Below are 22,277 nucleotides of genomic sequence, written 5' to 3' on the forward strand. Positions count from 1 at the left end.
GGCGCCACAATCATGCTGCACATTGAATCTAAGAAATACAAACGGGAACAAATACGCAGCTATGATTTACACGATTCGAGAAGCGTCAGTACATTCAGCCATTTGAAATAAACATATTAGTAGCCAGTTGTAGCCCTTTAAGCAATAGACTATGTCCTCCGTATCGCGCTGCGCAAAGTGAAGTGTCTCAGAACGTGTCAAGAGCACTTCTGCAAAGGAACACGCTCGCAAGAACCCTGCTCGGAACTACTTAACAGGGAAAACATTATCGAGGAGGACTAAGTGTACACCGGCAGCAGAATAGTCTATTCACTTTTTAAAGAGCGGACAGCAGAAATGTTGGCAGAAGTGGAGACTGGCACCACGGGCCGTGCAGCTCATCAGAAATATTATTGTATCACCCCTATTAAATAATGAGTGTCCGGGTGATCTATCATTAGCATTTATTTACGCAGCGCCTCTTACAAGCGGTATGACAGGACTAGAACGGACAGACTAAGCTGTATTTTCGGCAATGTCCAATTTCAGGGAATAGGGTGAATGTGGTTTTCTTTGACACAACGGGTTACATTTCCCAGTACCCCCCGCCTGACTTCAGCCATGCAGCAGAGCCGTAGATGTACACGTGTATACGTGTTTTTGTGTATATGTATATCCGTGTATATGTGTATACGTGTAGAGGCTGTACACTGCAAACACATTTCCAATGCCTTTAGCGGCATCCTTGTTCTGCCGCAGGCCAGGCGAGGGGAAGCAGAGGGGTTTATAGACCCTTCAGAGGGCCAATAAAAGGGGTTTCTTTTTGTAAATTACCAAAAATAGCTACATTGTTGGTGGTTTATTGCCCCAGCCATCATATACACTTCATAGAGAGTGTTTAGTGTCCCTGACACCGCTACTATAGAAGAACGTACCGTATATTAAAATAAGCTGTGAGTAACCCGAACACTCCAAGTACTTTCATATATATATATATACACACTTCCAAAACGGAATAATAAAAACCCACTAACCTGACCAGACATCATCACCATGCAGCAGAATCTGCTTTGTTTCTGCATGAGCTGAAATTTCTTGCCATTGATTGGCCACTTAAGCCGTCAATCAGTGGCAGTAAGCACCATCAATGAAATCAGTAGGAGTGTATTTCTGTCACAAATTGACAGTTTAAGCAGCCAATCAGCAGCAGGAAAGTGATTGAATTGAAATCTATGGGAAGACTTTGCACACGTGCACCGGCACCTCCGGCATGCAGCGTTCAGCAGAGCCAGCGCTGGAGGGAAGCGCATCACATGCAGGGAGACAGAAATGGCAAATGCATGGGGGGGATTGTGCAGGATCATGGACGGGGACCACGCATCTATCCTATCATAAGCATTACAGCCCATTAGGGCTGCAACTAACGATTATTTTAATAATCGATTAGTTGGCCGATTATTTTTTCGATTAATCGATTAATCGGATAAAAAAAATGAATGTAAATTTTTCATTTATTTAAAATAATTTACTAAACAAATGATGTTAAATACAAACAGCAGAATAAAAAAACTTTGATAATACATTTCTTGTCTTTATTTCCCAACCAGCCCCCCAATATATGCACATTTGAGCCCAGGCTTGCTACGCTGCCTCCCAGACATGCCATGCTGCCCCCCCCACATATGCCACTCCACGCTGCCTACCACAGCACTCCACGCTGCCTCCCACATATACCACACCACGCTGCCTCCCACATATGCCACACCACGCTGCCTCCCACATATACCACTCCACGCTGCCTCCCACATATACCACTCCACGCTGCCTCCCACATATACCACGCCACGCTGCCTCCCACATCTGCCACTCCACTCTACCCCCCACATGCCACTGTGCCTGATACGCCTTATACCCCCTGAAACACCACTCCATCCTCCCCAGACATGCCACCCTGCCCTCCCCACATATGCCACGCCATGCTGCCTCCCACATCTGCCACTCCACAATGCCTCCCACATATGCCACGCTGCCTCCCACATCTGCCACTCCACGCTGCCTCCCACATCTGCCACTGTGCCTGATACGCCTTATATCCCCTGATACCCCACTCCATCCTCCCAGACATGCCACTTCTCTACCCCCAGATATGCCACTCTACCCCCAGATATGCCTTATACACCCTGATACACCACTCCGTCCTCCCCAGACATGCCACACTGCCCTCCCCACATATGCCTTATATAACCATAGCTGCTCCTAAATTAACCCTAAACACCCTATTAACATAACTGCCCCTAAATTAACCCTAAACAACCCACTAACCATAACTGCCCCTAAATTAACCCCCACCTCCCCTAACTTTCAGTAGCCCAAATATATATATATATATATATATATATATATATATATTATATACATTTACATATATATATATATATATATATATATATATATATATATATATATATATATATACACACACACATACATACACATTATATATATATATACACACATACACATTATATATATATACATATACATATACTTACAGTTAGATGAGTGTCACAGCCATGTGGTTCTGGCCTGGAGAAGGAAGGGGCGGGGCCAGTTGTCACAGTGATTACAGGGAGGGGGAGTAAGTAGGAGCTGCTGCTGTGAGACGGTGAGTCAGACTAAACGGATTATATAACGAGGGGGATTTTTCAGAGCGTTTGCTCTGAAAAAACCCTCATTTTATAATCGATAATAATCGATTCAACTAATCGATAATGAAATTCGTTGCCAACGAATTTCATTATCGATTATTATCGATTTTATCGATTAGTTGTTGCAGCCCTACAGCCCATAGAATGCCCCTTTCATGCAAATTATAGCCGCATGGTCCCTTTCATATGCATTTGCCCCATTCCCCACCCCAGCTAAATACTGTGCAGGACATGCGTTTGCCTGAATACATGTCGCTCCCAGTGATATACTCTTTTCCAGTCAGCTCCAGGGGTCAGTTCAAACACTTATGGGCATGCATGGAAAGTGCCACCATTGCTTTAAATGGACACTTCCCCGTCACTGATTGACTGCTTAAAAGAACAATCGACCACGGAGGATGAGGGCAGAACTTATTGTCATTTTGGAAGAACGCATATGGAAGTACTCAAAGTGCAAGTGTTGGGCAGATAACACTTAGCTTAAGATAAATCTATCCAAATGTAGCCAAACTCCATTTGTGTCACAAACAAATATTTAGCAGTTATTGCTGGTGACACCACACGCCAAGTGAAACGCACTGAATTATATCCCATAAACTACTAATGTAACAGCCGATCCCACTGCAACCTAGATACATATCTCAGAGTATAGAAGAATACTAGAGATCTAATAGCTATTACTGTGCAGTAAGCGGCCTCAGTGACTTCATTAAATGTGGCTTACCATCTGTATATTATATATAAAGGTAATAAAAGGTGATCATTGTTAATCGTGTGCCTGCTATTTATATCTATATATACACACACATATATATATACACATTATATATATATATATATATATATATATATATATATATATATATATATACACACACACACACATATATATATATACATATACACACACACAAATGCATATGCATTCTAAAGATATTAGGGGCATCATGGATTCACATGCTTCGAAGGAGAGACTGTGATTATGTGGTGAACGCACCGAATTATAGCTTCTTAGCAAATTACAGCTGAACAAAAAAATGAGTCAGTTGAGGAGCAACCAAAAGAAATACAAAACAGGCTGCATCGGCTCTCCACAGTCTAAAGTCACCGTGTGTGGTGGAGCCACTGCCGTGTTTGCTGGCATCTTGGTCTTTCCCCTCCAGATAAACCCAGCCTGGTATCACAATTGAGCCCGCCTCAGCTCTCCAAGTCTAACTACTTTCCTTACCTAGTATAGCTGGTGATTCTCTTTAGGAATTTAGTTATTTCCTTTATAGCCTAGTGTAAAAGGGACTACTATGTAACCCATAACCTACTGAGACAATCTATATAAATACAATCCTGTATCGAAGTGACATTCCTCATTCTTCTTCTGAAGGTCCAAGCACCAGAGATTATCAGGCTTTGGCAAACTGTGAAACATGCAAATTAGTTGCTAACATAGCTAATTTATCTAGTAGAAACATAGAAATTATGCCTGTGTCGTCTGTGGACTATTTTCCAGATGTAACAATAGGCTTCATTAACTATTTGTCAGTCGTAAAAAGTTGAAGTCTGTAAAAATCATTGCTAATCGTATAAAGGCATTGGATTTGGTAAGGTAGATTGCTTGTTGCTACAGGTACCCACAAATCTCAAGCCAACCTGGTACCTGACGGCACTAACAATTAGAGAACCAATCGACTTCTGTGTACTGCTACTTTGTTTGCGCTACAAATATCCTAAAAGTTTATTTTCCCTCTGTGTAGCCACAATAGCCCAGATTTTACTTACAAAATCCTAACAAGAAACGCCCAGGAACTATAACAACACTCCAAAAAGGAGATAGAACTCTCGCTGATAAGCGCTGCCGTTTCAAGTGCCGTTGCGTGACTTCCCGTTGCTGCTAAACACAAACGCACAGACGTATGCTGCGATTCTCCCCGTAGGAGGCCGTGAAGCAGCCGCTCGGTGGAATAAAGCACTCAGCCTATGGTACAGCTGGTTCCGGCAGCTGTCAATAAATCTGCTTAGATTTGTTAATCCTCGTTTGTTATTCCAAGTGTAAAATACATTTTTTCAGCTGATATACTAAACATAATGCATGTTAAATATTGGAGTAAATGGCTTGCCAATTGAGAGAACTTTGTAAAAGATATTATCTGTGTGTGGATTTGCGAGTATTTCTGGTAACTTTCCGTGATGAGCTTGGCCAGATCTGTGCTGAGCAACCAGCCGCCTTGCCCACCTCTACTAATACTCTGATTATTACCCATTACTGGTGATCTGCTGTAAAATTTGAAATGCAGTCTGATTATATTAATTTATGGCATGGTCCAATGAGGAGGAACATTTCATTGGTTGCTTTAGAGATAAGATCACTTCTTGACCTTGCATCCCTATGACTTTTTAGACATAACCCACAAACATATATACATATTAAGTTACTACGTTCCACCATATCCTGAGACCAAACTCCAGCCCTTAGGGGCTGCAAGTACACCATGATTGTATACCTGCTCCATTTCTTAACTTTATCAAACCTAATAATATTTGATCTTAATATTCCAGCTAAATTTTGACCTTCGTGGACCAGACTTTACCTGATCTGGTAACAATATATTAAGGCTTAAATCTCACAACATTGTCTAGCCTTTTGTGTGGTCTGTGCACTAGACTTATGGGACTATAAGGCATACTAAATATACATATCCAGTTTTAGGTCTAAAACTCAGACAAACGGTAGCTTCAGAATCAAAACAATCAAAACAGCAGAGCTAGTACAAGAGCCAGCTATCTAAACACACGTAAGCTTGTCCAATTTTGTGTCTCAATCTGCTACATTTGACCTATTAAAAAAGCCATTCCTTTAAGCTCACTCATGCCCTTGGCAGTACTACACGTCTAAACATTGCATGTTCACCAACAATTCATAAATAAAAAATGGGTGCAAAAAAAAAAAAAAAAAGAAAAGTTGGCCCTTAAAGTCACAACTTGCTCTACAAACTTCCCCTCAGGAGTCACATTTACTTTATAATTGCCGAGACTGTAACAATTAATAAGAAGGGTCATAAAACTCAAACTACGCTCATAACGTCACAGTTCTATCTAAGCTTTACGAAGAAGAACAAGTTTAACAACTTAAAAACACTTTTGATCATTCAAGCGCTAACTGCACTAAACCACTAGGAATGCAGCAGGTGTTCTTAAATAACCGCCAAAACAATCACATATACAAACAGTCAATCGGTCTCTCTGTTTTTGAGATTATTGCATCAGTCAATTACGTTTTTTATCCTGATCACACAACTAAGACGTGAGCTTTGCATTACTTTTAAACATAAAAAAGGTGTTATTTTTGAGGCCCTCGCTCACATTGCTAACCAGTTAATGAAGATCGGACAGTTACCAAGTTATTGCTGGAACTATCGAGATCCTTGGCTGGCTCAAGCCCTACGGAGATCAATGTTAAAAGTCTCATCGAGCAAAAAAAATCTCACCGAAACATCTTCTTGATAGGAACTTACAGTTATAGACCAGCAGTTTTGGTAATAGATTAAAGTTCACTTTAATACCCATTACTATAACGAACAAAGGAAAGTGCAGCCACTCTACCCAAAACCTTATAGTTCCTCACTACAACACCAATCAATTGTGGTTGCCAGACTGAACCCCTAACTAGCCTTGGGTAACACACAGACGGCCATATATCGGCAGCGAACCTCTAGTACTCACTTTCCTCCAAGTCAACATATTTTTATAATCATGGATACAAAAATGCCTGTCTTTTTACTGCTGTGTTTGCCGTCCGGCTGCACCCCTGGGCCTACTGCATACTGGGAAAATTTAAACTCCTCATTGTGTCCAGGACGTATTTCAATTTACGGCTTATGTGAAATCTGTTCCTCAATACAAATACTAAAGGATAAAATGTTTAAAACCTCAAGTTGAAAAGAGAACAAAAAAAAAGCCCATCTTGGCATAAAATAGATTACATTAATACCATTTCTTTCCGGCACCATGTAAAGTGTCAAAGAACTGCCAGAGCTTCGCAAAACCACATGCTCGATATTTCCAACAAGAGAAATGTGTTACACCGCCCAGATGAAAATATGCATGCCAGTCATTCTGCTCTATTTATAACCCAAAGAACTAAGCAGCCAGCCTACTATCATGTCCACCAACAGATGTTACCCTCATAATGAAATGCTAATCAACTCTCTCCTATGCAGTAGTTTATATTGCAGAAGTCAGCAATCCTGGGAAACATGCACATAGGACATTTAACATGTTAGACATATGATGAGCGGCAAGAACACGCAACCACTGAAGTTTCTGGTCTATAATGTCCTAGAGTTTATCGAATATACCCAGGGACGCATGTCTGTAGGTTGACTGTGGCTACAGACAACTCATCACAGACAGCGTTTCATAATTCTTTTCTTTGGAAACCCACTAGGAGTTTTGAAATGCCAAAGTTGGTTTCACAAAGCTTTTCACATGTCTAGATACAAAGTAGGGTTGGGTAGGGTCTGAAGGCAAGTAGGAATCATCTGGCCCCATGATGCTTTCATATGACTTGTTGCCTTAGGAATGAGGAAGGGCTGCCACCGCCTCCCGCCTGTTTACCATGTAGTTAGCATTCAGCCCATAGCTGTTGATTTACCCCTGGCGCACACTTTCTCCCGTAGTGAAAAGGTTCACTACGTACTTAAAGCACTTGAATAATGTTTGCGAACACAATCATTAAAAGGGAACTGCCTTTTAATAGCCCCCCTTTTTATCCACAAGTCATCCCTAGAAGAAGCACTTGTCATGTTGAGGATTAGTATGTCAGATCAGCTCTTAAGTTTTATGTAGTTGCGGTTAGCTGGCACAGTTTGTATTTTGCACAAATCTTGAAGTCTGTTCAAGAACATTTGCTGATAAACATATTTTACAAACAGTGCCAACTAAGTGTAACCACATAAAACTCAAGAGAACTCATCTGAAATACTTCAGCTCGACATGACAAGGGCTTCATCCAGGGACGACTTTTCTAAGCACCGTCTCACTTGAGGAGATTCGGTTTCATAAAGCTGAGCAAAAGCATTCGGGTATGACCTAGTAACTTTTAAGTTCACTTACACGAAATTAAGTTATAGAACAGAACTTTGGGCAAAACCAATACAATTTAAGGATTCATCAGTGACTGAATTTAGACAATTAAGTGTTAGCTATAGTGAATGCGCCGATTGCTTAAAGATACAGTTTCACCTGCTCTGCTGCATTTAACAACTTTGAACTGTACTAAGAATAATGTTTCTCATGATGCATTTAGTTACAAAATCATTGCGGCAGCTTCAATAGAGGAGATGGACAGTGATTTACTTGGTAAAATCACGGACGGGGTATTTAACCACCCCATATTTATATTGTACAGGACTGCAGAATGTTTGCTCTTAAGAAAAATAATTTATTTACTGAGCCCTGCCAACGTTCATGCACCCTGGGAAACAAGAAGGGCTTCAAAAAGCCCTTTAGTTTGCCATCAGCACCATAGCCTTCCCAACAGACTTCCCTCTTTATACCATGGAGAAGACACCACTAGGTCCATTGCCAACCCCAGCTACAAGGGGGAAATGCCCTGGGAGTTCATGTAAGCAAGCTTTCAATCCTGACCCCTGGCACTCCTGACTGACCAGACCCACTCACTGAGTGATCGACACATAGAGGCAGCCATCTTATAAGAAAACTAACCAATCTAGGGCTGAAACAACTAATCGATAAAATCGATAATAATCGATTATGAAAATCGTTGGCAACGAATTTCATCATCGATTAATCGGATCGATTTTTATCAATTATAAAAAGAGGTTTTTTTCAGAGCAAATGCTCTGAAAAACTCCTCTCCTTATATAATCCGACCTCAAACAGAGATCGGATTATAACACCGGAATCCAGATCCCCCGCTACGCTGCAGGGGACCTGGATTCCCCTCACTGTCGGCCGGTCTCTCACTTCCGTCTCTCTCCCCCCTCCCATACACCCCTCTGACTCCTCCCCCTCCCATACGTCACTCTGCCTCTCTCCCGGCTCCGTTATTGACAAGGACTTTCACTGCAGCTTCATAGAAGCCTCAGTGTAAGTGAAGTGCAGTAACGGAGTCTGTCTGTGCGATGCAGACCCCCACCGGCTGACAGAGATTCATCCTCTCTGATAGCCGGTGAGGGTCTGCATCGCACAGACAGACTCCGTTACTGCCCTTCACTTACACTGTGGCTTCTATGAAGCTGCAGTGAAAGTGCCTTCAGTAACGGAGCCGAGTAGAGAGGCAGAGCGGTGTATGGGAGGGGGGAGGAGTCAGAGGGGTGTATGGGAGCCACCCTCCAATACACCACTCTGGCTCCTCCCCCTCTCATACGCCACTCTGCCTCTCTACCCGGCTCCCTGGTGTCTTGTCAGAAACGGAGGTTCACAGGAGGCAGAGTGGAGTATGGGAGGGGGGAGGAGGCAAAGTGATGTATGGGAGGGGGAGGAGCCAAAGTGATGTATGGGAGGGGGAGGAGGCAGAGTGGTGTATGGGAGGAGGCAGAGTGGAGTATGGGAGGGGGAGGAGCCAAAGTGATGTATGGGAGGGGAGGAGGCAGAGTGGTATATGGGAGGGGGAGGAGGCAAAGTGATGTATGGGAGGGGAGGAGCCAAAGTGATGTATGGGCGGGGGAGGAGGCAGAGTGGTGTATGGGAGGGGGAGGAGCCAGAGTGGTGTATGGGAGGGGGAGGAGCCAGAGTGGTGTATAGGTGAGTTATAGTGGTGTATGGGGGGTATTATGAATTTTTAGGGCATATAGGGGGTATAAGGCATATGGATATTAAGCATATCAGGGAGGCATAAACATATCTGGGGGTATAAGGCATATCAGGGGGCACAGTGGCATATCAGGGGGCACAGTGGAATCTGGCATATAAGAGGTATAAGGCATATATGGGGGCAGAGTGGCAAGCTGGGGGTCAGATGTGCATAACTGGGGGCAGTTTGGTAAATAAAAAAATTTAAACAAGGCTTTTTTCTCAGTTTTTATTAAATATGAAAATAGTTAACATATGAATTAATATTTACTAATAACTTTGTATTAAAACCTAGTTTGAGAAACACTGTGTTTGGGTTCTTGTAGCTTTTATTATTATGTCAGTAAAATAAGAAGGTGAATAGAGAGAGGCCATTGCAATAAAGAGATGAAAGTGTAAATTGTACGTTTTTTATTGCAATTTTTCTTCAATTTAAAATAATGTATTTTTTTATCCGATTAATCGATTAATCGAAAAAATAATCGACCAACTAATCGATTATTAAAATAATCGTTAGTTGCAGCCCTAAACCAATCCTAAGAAAAGAAAAGAAGACAGACAGGAGTCCGTGTCTCTTTAAAGGGACACACAAGCCATTATATAAACATTAATGAGTATGATGGCTATGTGGTCCAGTTGGAAATGCATAGGGGAATTGTACCCTTCCCTGTCCCCTAGCTAAATAACATGCAGGAGGTGGTCTATTTGAGAATATTCACCACATATTTTTGTGCATAAAACAAAAATGATACACTACCTTTACTAAATAAAAAATACACGCTATATACAGCTCATGTGATGGTAAGTTTCAACATGTTCTCCATGTTATGTGAAACGTCAGATCGTGTAATTTGAAATCATTAGGTTAACTATAATTATTTAAGCTTGTGTCTAGTCAGTGGTAAAGGGAAAAAATAAAAAGCCACATGCGTAAGATACGCTTGCTGGCTCACAGTGCTCCACATTCACCAATCCAACACATTTTCATAGTTATGTGCTACAAGCTCTAAAGTTGAAGTTTCCTTAAGTAAACATTCAAAACGTCCCCTTCCCTACACAGGACAACTTTAATTAACAGCCATGCAATGCCTTTAATGAAATACTGAAGCATATGCAGCATGATTCTACTTGAACATAGTTTGCCAAGAAGCTTGGCCCCTCTCCCCTCCATGAGCTAGTCTTCAGTTGACCACTGACCAGACAGGCCAGGTAACAATTAAACCCGAGCCTTGTCACTAGTGGAGAAATATACGTTATGAATGACTGTCCGTGCATGGATTTAGGAGGCAGCTTCATTACCCTACCATACGTGCCGACAATTGTATGTCAATTCTATGCATCACAAGCTGTGCATGCGTACAAAAACCCAGACAGGACGGAGGCGGTGGGATGATCTGAAATCTCTTACAGCAGTCAGAAATATTAATTTCAAATAAACTATTTGAGGTACTAATGAAAAATGTAAATCCCATTCTCATTCCATTACCTTCCACAAAACTAGACTAACGCATATACCCACTAAGTATTAAGTTAAGAAATCTCATCTCACCAATTAAGGAGGCCCCATATAACTTGCTATATATCCTTGAGTGATGAGACCTAACTTTGCATAGCCCCAACTCCCCCCCCCCGAGAAGCGTACTTTACATTTCCTTAACCCCTTAAGGACAATGGGCGTTCCCTAAACCCATTGAAAACAATGCATTTTGAGCCCGTACATGTATGGGCTTTGTCATTAAGGGGTTAAGTATAGACAGTACATTATAAAACTTGTTTTTAACTATTACCTGGTTTTATAAGCAGCTGAATTGTTTCATACGGTTATTCTTTGTTATTCGTTTTATACCTTGTTTTAGAATACTAAGTAACACATAGAATTTGCCGTAACACTTAAAACAGACATTTGTAACGCTTTGCAATGTGCCACATGAGTAAAGCATCAATTTGCATTGAATTACTGCCAGTACTCTTACTTCCAGTACTAGGATCTACCATCATAAACCGAGCAAAGCCTCGACTCAAATTTAGAAAACTTAACTCTTTATCTAGAATCCATAGTCAATTGTAAAAAAATAAATCACACCTCTGGATGCACAGCGACAAAGCGCTGCTCATACTAAGAGATGTACAATAAACGTCAGGGGCGGACAAATGATTTTACCAGAAAGGAAACCTGCAGGGACAAATAAGATTCAATCAAAAAAGTACCTCCAGATCCCAACTGCTTGTAGAACCTGTATTCCAAATGTAGTTGTGGTGCTCTGGATTTCATGGGTTCCTGAAATGGAATAAGTAAAACATTATAACGTGGAAAACACAGCTGAATGACGTTGAAAACACAGCAAGGTTACATACCAGGAGTTTCCTTATATTCACTATAGTTAAATGGGGTGTGGGTGTGGGTGTGTGTGTGTGTGTGTGTGTTTGATAGCATCTTATCCATTACAGACTTCGATCCTGGGGGAGTAACATGTATTATAGGATGATGTAATAGCATAGATTTTAATGGGCGCCATATTGTAATTTACCACCATACCAATGTAACCCGTCATGCATTCACTAGCTATTACAGTGGAAACCGACATATGATTAACACGCATGAGGTATGGTAAAAACAATGTAAGGTCCTGCGCTCAATTGCTCTCTTTTTGTTTTGTAAGGAGGAAGCGGAGACGTGGCTCCATGATATAATAAGAACCATGATGACTGGGTTTCTAACCCATGTGTCTTCAATACACAGCGGAGACTAAGCACTAATTGCGGGGATCGTACGAAGGACCCTTTCATTAATGTGATGGAAATATTATGTTTGAAACCGTACTCGCTTACAACAACAATTTTGTAGAAACCATATATGTCAAAAGTAGAAAAAAAAAACAGCCAGAGAGAGCAATCTTACAATTATAAAAATGAACAGTTACAGAGAGCATCAGCTGATCGGCATCTTCACTGAGAGAACAAGAACCGTTAGAGACACTCCAGCTACAATGGGCACTTTAATGAATACGATGGCGGAGAGGACCCTTTATTTTTTGCAGTGCCCCCCTTGCAAATGGATTAGGGGAACGAGCAGAATCCCTCCATATGCATTTTGAACTTTGGCATTTGGGGATCCACTGCCCATGCCCTATTTGGTACATCTTTGAGCCGGGCCATTTCAGTGTGCCCAACAAAACCATATATTTTTGAAAACTAGACACCACAGGGTATTTTAAATGCTGGTATTTTAACTCTTTGCATGCACACATTTTACCACCAGCATTTTTCAAGGTTTGCAGTAGTATTTTTGTGTGTATTTTTCCCCACACACACCTACTTTATGTATGAATTTACAGCTCCTGGTATATGCCGCTGTCACACGACACCCCAATATGTGTTCAGCAACATCTCCTGAGTACAGTGATACCCCACATGCATGGGTTTGTCATTTTTTGGGGGAACTAAAAGGCCACATTTGGTACGTGTGCATTTTTCTAATTGGAAATTAGATGTGTGGCCATCCTTCCCCCCCTGTTAATTGGGACCTTGTTGAACCCGGCCAATTCAATTTACCCCATCAAATCATACATTTTTTAAAAGTAGACAACCCATGGGCATTTAATATGCCAGTATTTTAACTCTTTCCATGCGAGAATTGTTTTAAGCTAATATGCTAATTTTAGGACTTGCTCACAAAAATATATTTTTTATATATATATTTTATTTTTTTTTGCCTTTTTTAAAAAAAAAAATTAACTTTTTTTCAACTTGAAGGTTCCCCTGATAGTGACATCAGTAGGAAATTATTTTTACATTTTACTGGTTTTTTTACTATTTTTTCTAATTATTATTAATTTTATTTCATTTTTAATTTATTTTTACTAATCACACTGTGATTAGAAAGCTGGGCTCCAGTGACTTGCATGGTGAATGCAGTACCTGTATTCAACCTGCAAGTGGAGCCAGAGTTCTCTAGAGGGTCTGGAGACCGTCTAGCAAACGTTTTCGTCTTTATTTTTTTTTTTTCAGGACGGTCGCCATCTTGCCGATAGTGAAGATCACCGGCAGCGGCGGCTGTGACCGTTGTGACCGTTCGTTGACGCCCCGGGGAGGGGCCAGAGATGGCCCCTTTGTGCCAATCATGGCGTTGCTGAATGCCTCGAGGTCGAGGCATTACAGCAACGCCGTTTCGGTGCAGAAAGCGAAAATAGATCGCTTTCTGCACCCGTTTAAAGACGGACTGGCAATTGTCATCAAGGGGTTAAGATCCCGCTGTCCCTTTTTCCTCCCCTAAAAGCCACTTGCACGTGTACAGAAAATGGGTTTATAAATGAAATTGTCTACTTATAATGTGTTCAGCTTCTTTTAAACATATTCTGTTACAAATAACTATTAATAAGACACAATAAAACATCTCGAGCCACATTCCCTGAAACAAATTGTCCCCTTTGGTCATTTCAAATATTGTTACAGAAAAAACAACAAAAACACACCAAAACTTTTTGTCCAAGTGCAGAACATACAGTAGATTATAAATTACTGGACAATAAAACACTGTGTTCTGCGCAATCCGGCTCTTGTGGAAACACCGTGCCATTGGAACACAGGAGTGATGGGAGTGATTAGGGGCCGCTGTACGCCTAGGAAGAAATTCCATTAAAAAGCAGCCGTTTCCAGCTACAATAGTCATTTACAACACTAACAATGTCTACACTGTGTTTCTGGTGTTATTTTAATGGATACTTTTTTTTCCCCAAAAACAAGAACATTTGTAAGTTAGCCAAACTTTTGTAAATATATATAATTGGGAAGCCAGCAAAAGTAAAGGGTTACTGCCTCAACACGAGAACACATAAAGACTACTTGTTTCTGGCTATTAAAGTTCTAAAGATTTACTTCCTCCCTGATGTTGATTAAAGCCAAATGAAGGTATTTCCAAATCGACAGCTCCTAGCCCCTCATCACGCTTTGCCAAGAGGGAATTAAACGATAAACATTACGGGACCTCATACTTTTAGCATCAGGCATGAAGGAGGCATGTTTCCCCAATCCTGTGTGGGCTGCACAACATCGAACAGAACTTCTACGCAAAAGACACAGAGGCATAGAAAGTCATGCAAATCAGATTGCGCAATCTACCCACTCAGGTGACATTTGGAGTGACGCCACAAGCCAGTCATGGGGAGGAATACACTCCGGGTATTAGAAGGGGCCAATTCACACAATATGTGAAAGGCGCTGTTCCTCCTAGAGTGCCTCAGTGCCCTCCGTGTATTACATGACAGCAGCCTGACCTCCTACAACCACTCCCAGCCCCCCCTTACACCGGCAGACTGTAACGCAAGCACCCGTCTGTGATGTCAGAGTTTGGCAGGCAGCCAGAGCAGTGCAGAGGGAACAAATTAAGCAGCCCCGCTGAAATGTTTCCAACAAGTAACTACAGAAAAGGGCTCTTTGTTTTCAAACAGGATTACATTTATTTAACATGTACACGAGCATGGTACACAATTTATGTATTTTAAAAAAATGGGGGGGGGGTGTAATAGCATTTATAAAAACACCCCAACTAACACTAAGGGGCGCATTGGTATTAAAAGTATTAACTGTTATCCACGCGACATTTTGATCGGATCAGTTCAGATGACAACTGTGGTGCAAACATATTAATAGATAAAAAATGAGCTTTGACATAAAGGGGGCATCATTTTAGGAATATTAAACATGTGAATGCTTTCTAGCAGTAATAGCCACAATGGCCCTGGCCTGGCACCCCTCACCATCCATCATTAGCTTTTAAAAATTGTTGCTTTGCTGGTTTCCAATTTGTCAATCGGCCTCAGTAATGTACAGAACATATCTATCCCATACCATACCCAGGTGCCTTGTGTGTCGAGAACTAGCATAAAACGCAAGTGAGGACTTGTAAACAGACACTTTTGGACAAATCGAATGAAATTTAAAAAAAAAAAAAAAGGAAACTTACCAGTTTAATTGCCACATATTCATTTGTGTACAGATTTTTCCCTTGAAAAGAAGAACAAAAACAAGAATGTAAGACCTTTGCCAGAGCTGGTTTAAAGCAAAGCATTGAGAAAGAGGTGCACAGTGTGCCAGAACCAAAGTCCACATACAACATTAATGAGGCCCAACTAATGTCTTTCTCTTGAAGGAAACTTTTACCTTAAAAGAAACATTTATTTCCATTCAATTAACCGTTCAAAAAAATGAAATCAATGGCCATTCTGGGTTCACTTCTGCGTACAAAGCAATTTATAGAGAGTGACTTGTCCAACATTCCCCTCAGTATGGATGACTTATTATAGCATGGATAAGAAGATAAAACCTTAAATTAAGTACAATTTAATACAATTTCTGTATTTCTTTTGCTAGTATTAGATAAAAAAAAGTGCAATTATTGTGAAAACATTTTTCTGGTTTTGGCATAATGTAAATATTCAGCCAGCTGCATATTAATCATTGTACGTGTGCCAGCTCTATTATCGGAATCCAATCTACCAAACACCCCGACTACTTATCTTACACAAGACCAGGGGACGATTAGGTCTTGAACAAACTTCATTAGCATTCCCGTAAACTCAGCCATCAGCTTGGTGTGGTGTTTGGGCAGCAAAAGTTAAGCAGAATATTGCATGACCAAAAGCCTGGCTTTTGTCAACTCTGATCTACATTACCTTATTTTAAGCTCAAGGAGAAAAAAAATTGTTCTCCATTTATATTTATAAGAAGTGTCCGATTGCTTCAAGTTAATGTGATGGTGATAAGTTAAAAAGTAGCCACTCTCTAATACCCCAAATTCATGTAGTTTGAAGCCATTTGGTCCCCTCAGTACATAAAGCCATGTCACCAGGTCAATACTTATTTCCCAAATGATTAACCAGCCGAAAATTAAGTTAATTTATAAACACACCCAACTGTGTTTTAATGTCAAACACACTTTAAATGATAAAGGCCCTGGCACTCAACAATTCAGCAGACTCAACTTTCTCAAAACATTCACAGACGCTCAATCTCGGTACATTCATACACACACACAATGAATGAAGTGTTTCAGAACATTGGATCGAAAAGCACGTTATCTAGGTGCCTGGGGAGCTAGAAGACTATACATATTAATTAACTCTAGGTCATTTTAAGGTGTTGTTGGTTGTCATTTCTTGGCTTTTTTTTTTTTGTTATATTCCCCAAGTTTGAAAAGGGGATTTTCTGCAGCTGCAGACATGTGCCGATTCACACAGCTGAGACAGGCATCACAATGACAGAGACAATCTTTAAATAGATTCCCACTACCCATTTGTGTGTCAAAAAATGAGCAGACATCGATCTACGTCACAACTGTTACTCGCTGCGGTGAATGACTGTGGCCATTGTCTGCAGCCAGAAAGCAGCTTGTAGCTTTAGCAGTACTTATTAGCTTACGCTGAAAATAAATCGTAATGACTGCCATATTTAATTACTAAATACAATATCAGATCCTCTGACAGTTTTCTTTGTTTTGCTAAATTCGGGGTTTTACGCCCATCAATGTGTTCTAAGTTTCATTAAAGGGCACTCCAGGTATCATAAGCACATTAATGCATGTAAGAGTATGTCCTTACAATATACATCTCTCCCTGCAACTGCATGGAGGAATCCCCACCCCCCATGCATTTGCCACCTTCCATGCTCCACAGCTCCTAGGCTTGCTTACACCCAATGCAAAATGTCGATACTAAGGGATTAGTGAGGGTTAACAAGACATCTTGCATGGATACCAGAAAATGTGACACTTTCTTAGACTAAATCCGGCTATAAATGTAATCTTGGAGCTGGTGGGACCCATCATTAAGTCAGAGGAACATGATGAGCATCCAAGCAGTGTTTTCAATGGATGCCATAAATCCTACACAGGGACCAGGCACTGGGGTCACAGAGAGGACACGGCACCTAGTATCTTTTTGCTAGACTCATAACATGAAGAGGTTTGTGTGCTGACTGTGCTCCCTCCCGCCAGGAAGGGGTTAAACAGGGTCCAAGAAATATCAGTGAGTGATTTGGCTGACAAGGGGGTCTCTGGTACCTGTACTGTTGTAATAACACTAACCCAGAGTTATTCATGTACACAGTATGATTTTAAAACATGGGGCAGGCATTTGCTGCCAGGTTTTACGGCACATCTCATGAGGAGTGCTGTAAGGTGCCTGAGCTTCCGCTACTCTCCCACCTGACAGCGAATGGGCGTGTCCCAGAGACAAAGAAAGGGGCTGACCTATAAGAATGGGAACCTGAGGGGAAAACTGAATATTCTGGGAATAACATTTTGACAGACTAACAGCTGGAGATTTCCACAGATTCATTTACCTTACTATTGCGAACGTTTTCTGTGTTTAAACCTTGTTTAGTAGCATTTTGTATATTTTTTGCATTTATTCTCAAACTACTTTGTCATGGATAAACGCAGTGACTATTTTTACCATTTTAAAAATAACAATCATTCTACCACCTTGCCCTAATTTTGGGACTCCTAGATTTCAGGGATAGCCTGCGTTATCATGTTACTGTTTTTTCTAATATGGACATTATCTATTTTTACCTTAACTGGAGTTTCCTGTAACCGGAATAGTTCGAAGGGTTACCGCAACCTCCCTAAATATAATTAGGTTGAGTAAAGTGAACAGGTCCGGGTTAAGTTGGCTCTGTGGGAGAGTGACAAGTAAGCCTGTGGGGTGGACAGGCCACGTAACCCTTTCAACACCACGTTAGTGGGCAGGTAGTAGCCCTGCACTTTTGTGACAGACCCCTGCATTTATTTCAAGCAGCCGACACAGGTGTGGAAATGGGACCACCGGGGGAAGTGTATGCTCCAGCTCATGAAGAAGCTACTCAGCAAGAAGAAAACGTAACGGAAATCAAGGGAGTCTCTGACCCAGACAGCGCTGGAGCCATGCGGCAGCAACTATATCAAGTGCCGGGCAATGTGCGTGAGAAAGGCACAAACGCATACAAGAAGTTTTGCAGAACTCCCCATGCATTTGCAAGGTGGGCACCACAAATTTAAAGAGACCACTCAGCTATCGTATGCATTAAAGTGTATATGATGGCTTAAGTGCCCCTTTTAAGTACCTTGATAAATATAATCTTCATTGGTGTGGGGAAACTAGGCTGTCAAAGTGAAATATATATTAAAAAAATAAATAAAAAAAAAAAAAAAAAAAAAGATATAAATGCAACTAATAGAAAGGCTTACGGAATTACCCAACACCATTTAGCTTCAGACGGTGTTAGATATACGCGCTGTGCTGAGTATTAATAGCTCAGCCAAACCAGAAGGGCTAGTTCTGGAGCCAATACTCATGAGTAATGGAGGATTACACATCACCTCTGGCCACTTTTTTCTAAGAGGCATCACAGGCGCATAGTACTTTTCAGTTATCAAACACTGTTGCTTTTAATGGGGTCCTCAATGTGTATAGCTTCAATGAGAGGGTGTGGATGTGATAAACATGTTTAAAAAGGTGGAAACATCCATTCTCTACTTTTTTTTTCAAAGAACGAGAGATGTTACAGCAAACCCAGATATACATGGGGTAGGTAGATGGATATCCTGAATCTAAGACAAGACCAAGGACTGATCAAGGGGGGGGCAGGATAGATGAGCCCGACGGTTCTTATCTGCCATCAAATTCTTGAATCAAAAATGAGACCAAAGACTGATTAAGGGTGAAGTCTTCAAAAGTGGAGATGCTAGATGGGCTTGATGGTTCTTATGTTCAGCAGTCTGGCTGAATAAATGGGAAGCTAGACTGGGAACCTGCTGTTGGATTGTACACAAAACACAGAAGACTTTGTGTATTATATTTATTATACGTTACATACAGTGTGAGAATCGGGCAGCTCATACACGCTGTTCAAACCCATGGATTCTCTAACAGAAAAATAAATGCGGGGGGAGTTGATTACATTTTCTTTTTTAAACTATTCAAAGAAAAGCTGTATTTTAAGCATATTTTATTGCATGATGCCCCCTAGTACCACAGAGCTTTTTGCTGAGAGGGTGATGTCCAGGCAGATATCGCCCCTACCTTTGATGGTAGGACGCTGCGTCTCTGCGCCTGCCCAATAATCACTTAAGCAACTCCTGGCTTTTAAACTAGGTTTAAAAATAAATGAAGTAGGTTTAACCGGGGACACACCACTCAAAAATAATTTCACATTTATTTGTTTCTGTTTGTTCAGTGGATGTGGTGCAAATTTCAACATTTTCATTGACCAACCAAGTCTACTAAGGAGGAGAGTAGTTATAGGCTTGTGACCAAATGATACAATGTAACACCTAAATCTACAGAGCTCCACAAAAGAAAGACTAACTTCTACAAAGACAACATGGGGAGGGGGGCTATGACTTATTGCTCAGTTCTAGTTTCAATGCATTTGCCAAGCTGACAGACATAATGTTAAAGCAAGATACATGTTTCAAAGTGTTCTGCGCTCAGATACCTACCCAACTATCTTAATCATGCTGGTTATCTCTCTTGGATCTGTTAACATGGATCTTCTTGAAGGTCACTGAAAGGACAGTCTTCTAAAATCATAGTCTCATGTTGTATTAAAGGCATGAAAGAGGGCTGAATACGCTACAGTATCATGGGCTAGCACTGACAAGAACCTGGTTTTATTTCATTTGGTTCTAATAAACTTCCTGTGCCCTGGGCTCCAGGAGGGGCCAGCCTCCTCTCTACAGACTTTGGGCCCTGGCATTGAAAGGGGTTCTCTGTTTTTGGGGAGGTGGGTACAGAACGTCCATTTGGACTACTTCTTCCCCCATTTGAGGTACCGTGATCCTATACACTTCCTACAGATATGCAGACCTGGAGGCAGCCGCTGCTGTCGGTTGTGATATTTTGGGTGATGTTCCCTGCTCATACACCACACAGCTGATTCTTCAAGTCTGTTGGTTGGAGAATTGCTTTGGTTATAGTTTTAACTCTTTGACTCCATTATAAAGGCCCAACCCAGAAGGCTTCTCACTGGGTAAAATGGTGAAATTTATTCAAAGTCTCTTCACCAATTGCACTGTGTAAGAATATCTCAAGTGTCGGCCCACCATTACGAATAATGTAACAAGGGAGAGAAAAAACAGAACTCTCCCTTTACTGAACAAACACCAGGATGCTCGGCAGGGTGATTAACACTGATTCTATTGTTTACCATAGTCAGGGTATTTGTCTTGCCCAATTTTCTGCATGAAACCAAGTTGCATGTTTGCGCCTATCCTTGGTGAAAAGCAGTACTGTTTTCACCTTCCAGAAATAAATGCCACACACAAGCATACACTCACACTCACTTGCACACAAACACACACAGTGTTTATTTTGGCAGGATGTATATAAATTATTTTGATGGATAAATACAGCAGTTTGAGGAATAAACAGCATTATGTTTAATCCTTCTTTTCTCGGACATTAAAAAAGTGGCAGTCATGGCTCCATATGGGTTCTTGGCACTGATCAGAGCACAGGACTTGGCATGCTGATTGCGGCAGGTTTGCCATCGCTGGTCTAGTAGATGGGGCTAAAATAACAGAGCTAGAACACATAGTATGCAGCTGCCTGAAAACATATCATGCCAAGACAACGAGAAAGTTTGTTCTAAATTAAAACTACTTATTTCCCAGAACTCTATCAATAAGTTTTTCTTCCACTCTTTATATCCTATGAATGTTTAGATAGATGTCCTAAATTTCACCCAAAGCTAAAAATATTCCAACAGCAAAAACTTACGTGTGCCCAATGACTTTCTTTCACTGACAGTTTTCAAGATTGAACAGATCATGGCATTTCAGAATTCATTTTGAGAGGACCACAGTTACTTTTACATACCACTTGAGAGAATCAACATGGCTCTACTCATTTAGGCTGCTTACCTAATCTCAGTTCTCCAAAATTGCCACATCCAATCTTTTTTCCTACTCGAAAATTAGGCCCGACCATCAACACTCCAGAGTTCGAAGACCCAGTACCACGTGTGTTGTGACCTGATCGGCCACTAGGCCGGGCCATTCTTTCATCAGGTTTGTCCTTGTCTTTCTTTTTGCCATCCATATCAAGTTTGCGGTACTCCACTTTGAATGCTTTTTGAAAGACAAGCAAACTCAAATGGGGTGTTGTGAAAATGGAAACATAACTAGGTAAGGTCACCCGTTAGATAATGTCATTCACTGAGCTGAAAGGGGAAGAAGCTCAGCAATGGCGGATTCATCCCATTCGCAAATTACTTCCAGTGGGGTCTTCACTGTAGCAAGACAAATCCCGGACGATAATCCAACCAAGATGGTTCTGGGGTTTGAGAATCTGGAAAACATTAACATAAATCAGAAAAGCAGGAGGTATCATTTGTACAAAATCTTCAAAAACCCCCACACTGTACAAATACATAAACATACAATGCTGATGCCTATGTATATCAAACACTACTGATGAATCTACAGTGCAAAAATCAAGAAGCTCAACCCCAAATCTGTTTTTATTAGACTAAACCGCAAGCTAGTTGTATCCTAATCCTAGCATTCAAAAGTGTTGAATAACAAAGTCTAACATATATAGACTTGTCTTTAAAACTGTAATCCAAATGTTTGTTAAATTGCTTTTAAGTTATGTAGGCATGCCGGGCTGGATCCTTCTGTGTGCTTCTCTGAACTGTTTAACACATTGATCCTATCCTAAGATGCTCTTCACTTATTAACATATGCATATGGAGCCCATCTTGCAGGAGAGGTGTACTGGGGTACGCATAGTAATAGCAGGGAGT

General features: G+C 41.1%; 1 protein-coding gene across 3 annotated transcripts in view; it reads right to left on the reverse strand.

Annotated features, from left to right (window-relative positions):
- Positions 1-22,277, reverse strand: part of CSNK1G3 (casein kinase 1 gamma 3) — a 55,671-nt gene that overhangs the window by 18,322 nt on the left and 15,072 nt on the right. For all 3 annotated transcript variants that reach the window (XM_053473938.1, XM_053473930.1, XM_053473947.1), the window contains exons 2-4: positions 21,394-21,820; positions 15,457-15,497; positions 11,703-11,772 (exon numbers count right to left, since the gene is read on the reverse strand). In XM_053473938.1, coding sequence (XP_053329913.1) covers positions 11,703-11,772; positions 15,457-15,497; positions 21,394-21,571 — 289 coding nt within the window. In that variant the 5' untranslated portion in view covers positions 21,572-21,820. The remainder of the gene's footprint in view (positions 1-11,702; positions 11,773-15,456; positions 15,498-21,393; positions 21,821-22,277) is intronic.

The sequence above is a fragment of the Spea bombifrons genome, chromosome 1 (assembly GCF_027358695.1).
Source record: "Spea bombifrons isolate aSpeBom1 chromosome 1, aSpeBom1.2.pri, whole genome shotgun sequence".
Taxonomy (NCBI): domain Eukaryota; kingdom Metazoa; phylum Chordata; class Amphibia; order Anura; family Pelobatidae; genus Spea; species Spea bombifrons.